At 30.6% G+C, this 8,669-nt stretch overlaps 2 protein-coding genes across 2 annotated transcripts in view; one reads left to right on the forward strand and one right to left on the reverse strand.

The window, feature by feature from the left end:
• Positions 1-592: 592 nt before the first annotated feature.
• Positions 593-3,788, forward strand: Phum_PHUM578800 (arrestin, putative; the record flags this gene model as incomplete). Its single annotated transcript, XM_002432213.1, has 6 exons — positions 593-762; positions 850-985; positions 1,087-1,244; positions 1,867-2,010; positions 3,359-3,589; positions 3,707-3,788. 6 exons carry the CDS (start codon positions 593-595, stop codon positions 3,786-3,788), a joined length of 921 nt encoding a protein of 306 aa, XP_002432258.1.
• Positions 3,789-7,895: 4,107 nt separating this feature from the next.
• Phum_PHUM578810 (uncharacterized protein) overlaps positions 7,896-8,669 on the reverse strand; it is a gene marked incomplete at both ends in the record, with an annotated part of 2,341 nt that continues 1,567 nt past the window's right edge. Inside the window, one exon of the mRNA XM_002432214.1 lies at positions 7,896-8,042. Coding sequence (XP_002432259.1) covers positions 7,896-8,042 — 147 coding nt within the window. The remainder of the gene's footprint in view (positions 8,043-8,669) is intronic.

Here is an 8,669-nt window from a genome sequence, read left to right on the forward strand (position 1 = left end):
GAATGGATTATTATTATTATTATCGGTAATGGTTTTTTATTTGTTTTTCTTTTTTCTCATTTTTCGTTTTTTTTTTTTTTTTTTTTTTTTTTTTTTTTTTTTTAGATGGCGTCGTACTAATCGATCAAGAATATGTTAAAGATCGTAAAGTTTTCGGTCACGTTCTCGCCGCTTTCAGGTACGGAAGAGAAGATTTGGATGTTTTAGGATTGACTTTTCGAAAGGATTTGTACCTTGCTGCCGAACAAATTTTCCCACAGGATCTCACGGCGAGCAGAAGACCACTTACGAGATTACAGGTGAATAATAATAATAATGATAAGTCATGAGGAAAAAAAAAAAAAAAGATTAAAGTCGGGTAATTACAAAAAAGTTGTTGTTGTCTCACTTTTTAACTTTGTTTTTATTTAATCTTCATTTTTCTTTGTCAAAAAAAAAATTTCCCAAGAAAATTTAATCCGGGAAAAAGGAAAAAAAAGTTGGGGGGAAGAGGGGGGGGAAAGTTGAGCAAGGACAAAGATTTTTTTTTTTTTTGCGTTTCCTTTATTGAATTATGGTAAAGTGTATCGGAAATCGATTTCAGGAAAGATTAATGAAAAAATTAGGGCCCAACGCTTATCCGTTTTATTTCGAGCTACCGCCCCACTGTCCGGCCTCCGTAACTCTCCAGCCCGTACCGGGAGATACTGGAAAACCTTGCGGAGTCGATTACGAATTGAAAGCATTCGTCGGAGATACGCAAGATGATAAACCGCACAAGAGGTGAGTCCCGCTTTTCCCGCTTTTTTTTTTTTTTTTAAAATGATGATGATGATGATGATGATGATGATGATGATTGTTCGATTACAGGAATTCGGTCCGTTTGGCCATACGGAAAATAATGTACGCTCCCAGCAAACAGGGAGAACAACCTAGCATCGAAGTTTCAAAAGAATTCGTCATGAGCCCGAATAAACTTCACCTGGAAGCTTCTCTGGATAAAGCTGTGAGCATGAAAATTTATTATTATTATTATTATTATTATTATTCTTTCATTATTATTATTATTATTATCGTAATGCTTTGTGGTATTTGTTTTTTTGTCAGTTGTATCATCACGGGGAAAACATAGCCGTGAACGTACACATTGCCAACAATTCCAATAGAACGGTTAAAAAAATAAAAGTGTCCGTTAGACAATTTGCAGACATTTGTCTTTTTTCAACGGCTCAGTATAAATGTACGGTTGCGGAAACGGAAAGCGAGTAAGTAGATTTTCTTTTATTCCCTCCCACCTTTTCCCTTCACCCTCCTCCCCGCTTCCACCCCACCGCCTTCGTAGCGCGCGAATAAAAAATTTAATGTGTTACAGTTGAAATGAAATTAGAAAACGTCGGAAATTTTACTGCTAATATAATGATGATGATGATGATGACGACGAATGACGACTACGACGATAATGATGATAATAATAATAATTTTATTTTTTCCAGAGTATTTTTTAAACGTAACGGTTTTTCAAAAAAAAAAATTTGGAACTTGGATTTGAATTATTATGGAAAAACCTGACGGAAAAAATTTTTTTTTTTTTTTTTTTTTTGATTAATTTCCGGTTTATTTTTAATTCCCCCCCCCTCTCTCTCTCTCTCTTTTTTTTTCTTTCTCTCTCTTTGCGTTCGCATAACAAATCCGAGTTCCAAAAAAAAAAAAAAAAAAAATGTATGAATTATTTTTATTTGATAATTCCAGGTTTCAAGTCCACGAAAGACAATTTTTTTTTTTTTTGTTTTATTTTGTATCTCTCTCTCTTTCTTTATCTCTTTCTCTTTCTTTTTCTCTTTCTTTGTCTTTTTTTTAAGCTAGAATACTAATAGTGTTTCATTTTAGTGCCGGATGTCCCGTCGGACCTGGATTCACGCTTTCGAAAGTTTATTCTATACGTCCGAGCCTTGAAAATAACAAAGATAAAAGAGGATTAGCTCTAGATGGTCAACTTAAACACGAAGACACGAATCTTGCTTCGAGCACAATGTGAGAGTCTTTTGACAAAAAGGGAATCAAACGGTGGAGGGAAAGAAAAAAAGAAAAAGGAAAAAAGAAAAACAATTGTGAACGCTCCCCTCCCTCCCGCGGATTTTCATTTTTACCTCGAATAAAAAACGAATGGGAAAAAAATTTAAAAAAAAAAAAAAAATAAAGGAGGAGACAAACAAACAAACAAACAAACAGACAGACAGACAGACAGACAATCGTACAGACGGGGGGGGGGAACGTTCATAATTGTTTTCTTTCTTTTTTTTTTTTTTTCTGCATCTCTTTTGATTGCTTTTTATTATTATTATTATTGATTAATGCTTGTTTTTTTTTTTTAATTCTTTGGTTTTCCCCGAAATTTTCTCCTGCCACGTTTCCCGTCCCAAGGTTCCCGTCCGTCGGCACCTTCTTAGCGGAACCTTTTTTTAATTTTTCCTTCCTCCTGCTAAAAGCTTGCTGTGAAAATTTATATATATATACATACTAACGTCGTAAATTGTTTTTACAGGAGTAGGAAAATGTTTAAAAAAAAGTATAGCTACTTGTTTTTGGGTCGGTCACGTGTGTGCTGGTGGTTTTTTTTTTTTACAACGGTCATGACGTTTAATCATTTTTTCAACTACTTGGATTGCTTTATTGGATTTAGTTTATTAATAATAATAATAATAATAAAAATAATAATAATAATAATAATAATAATCATTTTAACGGTTTTTCATTCTTCATCTTTCTCTTTTTCTTTCTTTCTCTTTCTTTCTCTCTCTCTTTCTCTCACTCATGGTTCTTCATTTCTTCATCATTTGGTGATTGGTTTCTTTGCAATGCCTTGTTTATTGTTTCCAGCGAAGGGTGTCCAATCGGTCCGGGTTTCACGCTTTCAAAAGTGTTTACTTTGACGCCATTGCTCAAAAATAACAAGGACAAATGCGGTTTGGCATTGGACGGTCAATTGAAACACGAGGACACGAATTTAGCTTCGACGACTTTGTGAGTAGTATTTTTGATAGTAAAGACTCTGTGTCTGACCGAGATGTTGATGAGGGTATAGAGAACACGTGACGAGGGAGGGAAAGGGGTACGGGTAGTGGGTAGAAGGGGTACAGGTATAGAAAAAGGGGATTCGGCCGGTGGGAGGTGGGAGGAGGGGGAGGATAAGGCGGGGGAAATGGGTGGATAGTTTGGTTGGCTGTTTGTTTGTCTGTCTGTTTGTTTGTTGCTTTCAATAATCTGTAAATAGCTTTTCTTTTTTTTTGTAATATGTTTACTCGTGGTGTGTGGAAATTTACAAAGAAAATTTTCTTTTGTTTTTTTCTGTTTCTTATTTTTTCCTTTTTTGGTTTTTCAGAATGGTTGATCCTTCTCAAAAGGAAAATTTAGGTATAATTGTTCAGTACAAAGTCAAAGTGAAATTGTGTTTAGGAGCATTAGGCGGAGATTTAACGGCGGAGTTACCATTTGTTTTGATGCATCCGAAACCGCCCGAGGATCCGCCTTCGTCGCCGACTCACGTCAAATGTCAAACCGTCGACAACGCCATGGATGTTGCCACGGACACGAATCTAATACAGCTCGACGGGTAATTACTTGGGGGGAGTGGGGACAGAGACGGAAACGGGGGGAGGAGTGTGCGTGGGCGGTTGAAAAATTTTAATTTTTTTTTTCTCTCTCTCTTTCACGTTTGAAACGTGGTCAGGGATGGAATAGATGATAGCGATGATATTATATTCGAAGATTTTGCCAGACTGAGACTCAAAGCTGGAGAAACGGATGCTTGAACGAACAAGAAAATGATGATGATGATGATGGAGAAGAAGAAGAAGAAGAAAAATGGAGAGGAAAAAAAATTAAAAAAATATTTATAAAAATGATGTATAATATTCCAGGCTGGACCTGAAAAAACAAAAAAAAAGAAAAAAAAGGAAAAAAAAAAGGAAGAAAGAAAATGGAAGGGAAAAGTTTGAGAAAAAGAAATGCCGCTGGAAAAAAGGAAAAAAAAAAAGAAAACAAAATTATCTTTTTTTTTTTTTTTTTTTTGTTCGTTATTTTTTCTAATTATTTAAATGGAAAATTCTAGGGGGGAAAAAGGGGAGGGAAGGAGGGAAGAGGAGGAGAAGGACAGAAGAAATTTTTCTTTTTACGGGGGGGAGGGGAGGGGAGGGGAATCGTGTGATGTGTGAAATGAAAGCGACGGTCAATCGCGGTTCATTCAGTACCACCACCGCTTTATGAAAATTAAAATTTTTTTTGCGTCGTTTGTTTGTTTGTTTGTTTGTTTGTTTGTGAGTTTGTCTGTCGAAATCGTGAGAAAGAAAAAACTTTTTTTCTTTTTTTCAAAAAGGGGATTGTAAAAATATAAAGAAAATGAAAAGGGGGAAACTTTTGGGAAAAGCGGAAATGAAAAAACGAGGGAAATGGTAGGAGGGGGTAGAGGAGGAGGAGGAGGAGGGAGGAGAATAAAACGGCCTAAAAATGAATAAAAACGTTCGAACAAGCAAATAAAAAAATTTTTTTTTTGATTTAATATTATTATTATTAAAAAAAAAACTGTTGTGAGGTTGATGTAGGACGGGGGAGAAAGAAAATTCGGGTGTTTTTATTATCATTATTATTATTATTATTTTTAAACGATTGACACGTTGTTGAGTATTATTATTACAGGTCAGCGATTTTTTTTTTTTTTTTTTTTTTTTCGTTTTTATACTCTATGATTTTTTTTTTTTTGTAGTTTTAACACGTTTAAAAAGTAATTAAGGAGGAAAAAAACGGGTTACTTAAATATATAAAATAGGAGACGTTACCAATTTTATTTCTTTTATTTATTTATTATTATTATTATTATTATTATTATTATTGTCAACGTTATCATTACTTTTATCACAAACTTTTGTCGTGGGGAAGGGGGTAGGGGGAGGAGAAATATTTTCATTTTTTTTTTTTTTTTAAACAAAATTTAAATTGTAGAAAGTTGAGTGAGATTTTTCGCGTCATTTTCGCCATTCATTTTGTTTTTTTCATTATTATTATTATTATTATTATTATTATTATTATTATTATTATTATTTTGTATAATTTTCCAATTGATTTTTATTTTCCATTTAATTCCGTCGGAAATTGCGTTTTTTGTCAATTAATTTTTATTCGTACCTAAAAAATAAAAAAGTGGGGAAAGGAAGGAGGATAGGGAGAAATGTTTGAACGTTTATTACCACGAATTCAATTATAAAAATAAATAATAATAATGATAATAAAATTTTAAATATCAGGGCACATCGCGTATGTATGTCGATAAATCGAGAGATCGATAGATCGTTCGATCCATCGAAAAGCGATTTTTTTTACTATATATATATATATAAATTATGGGTTGATTGGAAAAAGGAGGGAAGGGGGGATGGGCAAAAATTTTACAAAAAAAAAAAAAAGAAGGTTGACGTTTGTTTATTAGTATTATTATTATTATTATTATTATTAAATTATGCGAGCCTAAATTAATTTAAAATTTCGGACAAATCATAAATTATTAATATTATTATTATTATTATTATTATTATTATTATTATTATTATTATTATTATTATTATTATTATCATCAATTATTATTATTAATATAAATTAAATGTGAAATCGTTTGAAACGCAATAAGAACAAAAAATTTACAAAAAAAAAAAAATTTTTTTAAATTGATTTTGTCGTTTTTTTTTAAATAATTAATAATAATAATTATTATTATTAATGTTAATAATTAATAATGTTAATAATAATAAATAATAATAATAATAATTGTTGTTTAACGTACACAAAAATTAAATGTTACTACTTTTTACACTTTTCTACTTTAAAAAAAAAAAAAACAATCATTATATTTAATATACATATATATATAAAATAAACGCGTTTAAATATACATAAATAAATAAATTAAATTATTAATTAATAAGTGTATAAATAAATAAATAAATAATAATAATAATAATAATCTTTTGTAAATTTTTGTATTAAAAAAAAAAAAAAAATTATTTTATTAATTATCGATTGTTGTGGGATATTTTTAATTGAATATCAAAGTATTATGCATTTTATACGAAACGATAAATAATTCATTTTATTATTATTATTATCATCATCATCATCATCATTATCATTATCATTACTATTATTATTATTAATAATTATTTTAAATGATGTATTTTAAGGAGAAAATAATAATAAAACTATAAAATTTAATAAGAAAAAAAAAAATTAGGCGCGAGTTAAATTATCAATTATTATTATTATTATTATTATTATTATTACTATCATCATTATCATCGTCGTTATTAAGTGCGCGTGTGAGGAGTTTACAATAATAATAATAATAATGATAATTTGTAATTTGAAAAATGTAAAATAAAATTGATAAAAACGAGAAAAAAACGAAAATTAATAATAATAATAATAATAAAATGGAGAAAGAGAAAGAGAGTGAGTGAGTGAGAGAGTGAGAGAGTGAGAGAGAGAGAGAGAGAGAGAAACGAATTAATTTAATTTTAGTCTGATTAGGGCACAACGAAATAATTTAAATTTATCATTATCATTATTATCATTATTATTATTACTATTATTATTATTACTTATTAATATTAAATAATTAATTATTTATTTATTTATTTATGGTTTTTTAAAATAATTTTTCTTTTTTTTTTCTTATTGAACAATTTTACCGTAAATGAAAGTTCCTTTTATTTTATTATCATTATTATTATTATTATTATTTTTATTATTATTATTATTTTTATTGATTTTTTTTTTTATAATAATAATTATTATCAATGAATAATTTGAATTTTGTATAATGAAAAAAATAATAATAATAATGATAATGTTGTAATAAGAAAACGAATTATCATCATCATCATCATCATCATTACTCATTGTCGTCGTGAATTATTTATTTATTTATTATTATTATTATTACTATTAATTTTTTTTTATAAATAATGTTTTTTACGCTTTTATGAATTGTATTTCATTATTATTATTATTATTTGTTTTTTTTTTTTTTTTTTGTAAAAGAAATTTCTGAACGTACTTTTTTTTTTTGGTAACCCAGGGAAATTGTAGAATTTCGCACTAACCTCCCCACCTTGAGGGTAGCAGCAGGGAGGGTGTAGGGGGGAACTCACCCGAAACCACTACCCAACTAAAACTGTCCTTAAAACATCCTTTGTACCTAGCATCCGAGTAGTTGTATTACAGGGGTACATACACCAACACCACCACCACCACTTCCGGGGGTTTGAAGAAAAATCTAGATCTTGGTAGCGCAGGGGAATGTCTTCAAGAGTGTTTCAAGCTAAACACCGCTAGTTGGTTCTTACCTAAAAGATGGGCTCTACGTCAGGCTGTCAGGTTAACTTTTGGCTTATTCTTATCGTCATCTTCTGCAAAGGGGTGCTTCTGCTCAAGGGGCTCGACTTCATCATCCTGGGTGATGGCTCTTCCGCTTCGAGAAGCTCGTTGGTTGGTTTAAGGCCGGGAGATGTCCCGATTGGGATCATCGTGAGATGTTGTGTATCTGTGTGATCCTCAAGAATGCGCGAATGCCGGTGCTGGTAGCAGCAACTCGTACCAATCATGGGTGCGGCCTGCGTCGATCTTTCCGCCGGTACTCAAGTCGGTAACGCAATCCTCTTTCGTTCTCAAAATCACCTCGAGTTCTGAGAAGTAAGCACGTGTTTCTCACGTGTAGACTTGATGATCGAGATTCAACGTTCTTGGTGGCGTGAAGCACTCATGTACTTTTACCAGTACAAGATGGTATTAAAATACAGGTAGATAATTCGTCAATCAACTTTTTGTCCGAAGTCACAGAGACAGATTGATTACCTTGTACTCTTCTTCAGTTAGGGTCGTGGAGCCAGTTTTCCAGAAGGGTTGAAGCTCTGAACGGGTCTATCGGATACTATTCCTACTTTGTATTCTATGGCGTAATCCTCTAGATCATCAATAGGTGTTGTCGGTTTTCCAGCTGGAAATTTTGGAGGCGGATACTGCATGCTGTATTTGGACGGGGCGGGTCATTACGTCTGCGCACGTGGTCTGACACGGGTTCGTACTTTACATTGTTTTATTAAATTTTCTTTCATATCCATACTCCTTATTACCCTCATTAACCTATGGGGGAAAAAAAATGAACGCACTTCATTTATTATTATTATTATTATCATTACTTTTTTTTTCTTCGTTTTATTTCATTGGATGATTTCGAAAAAAAAGTCAATTAATGACGTCACGTTTACGTCTTTTCTCGATGGCGCGTATGTAAACATATGAACGTAATCGAATTTCGTTTTTTTTTTAAATAATTTTAATTGAATAAATAAAATGAAATATAATAATAGTAATAATGATAATGATAATGATAGTAAATAATAATAATAATAATAATGAATAAAAATATTAAACGTTCAATTAATATTGTTGCCTAAATAATATAATAATATATTTATATATATATGTATGTAAATAATAATAATAATGATAATGATAATGATAATAATAATATTCGCAGGCTGTGCGTTTATTTTTATTAATAATAATGATAATAATAATAATAATAGTTTTTTATGTATAAATATTTTTTTTTTTTTAAATTTACATTTTTAATCTTTTTTTTT

This window comes from Pediculus humanus, genomic scaffold (genome assembly GCF_000006295.1).
Source record: "Pediculus humanus corporis 1103172108308 genomic scaffold, whole genome shotgun sequence".
In the NCBI taxonomy this organism is placed as follows: domain Eukaryota; kingdom Metazoa; phylum Arthropoda; class Insecta; order Psocodea; family Pediculidae; genus Pediculus; species Pediculus humanus.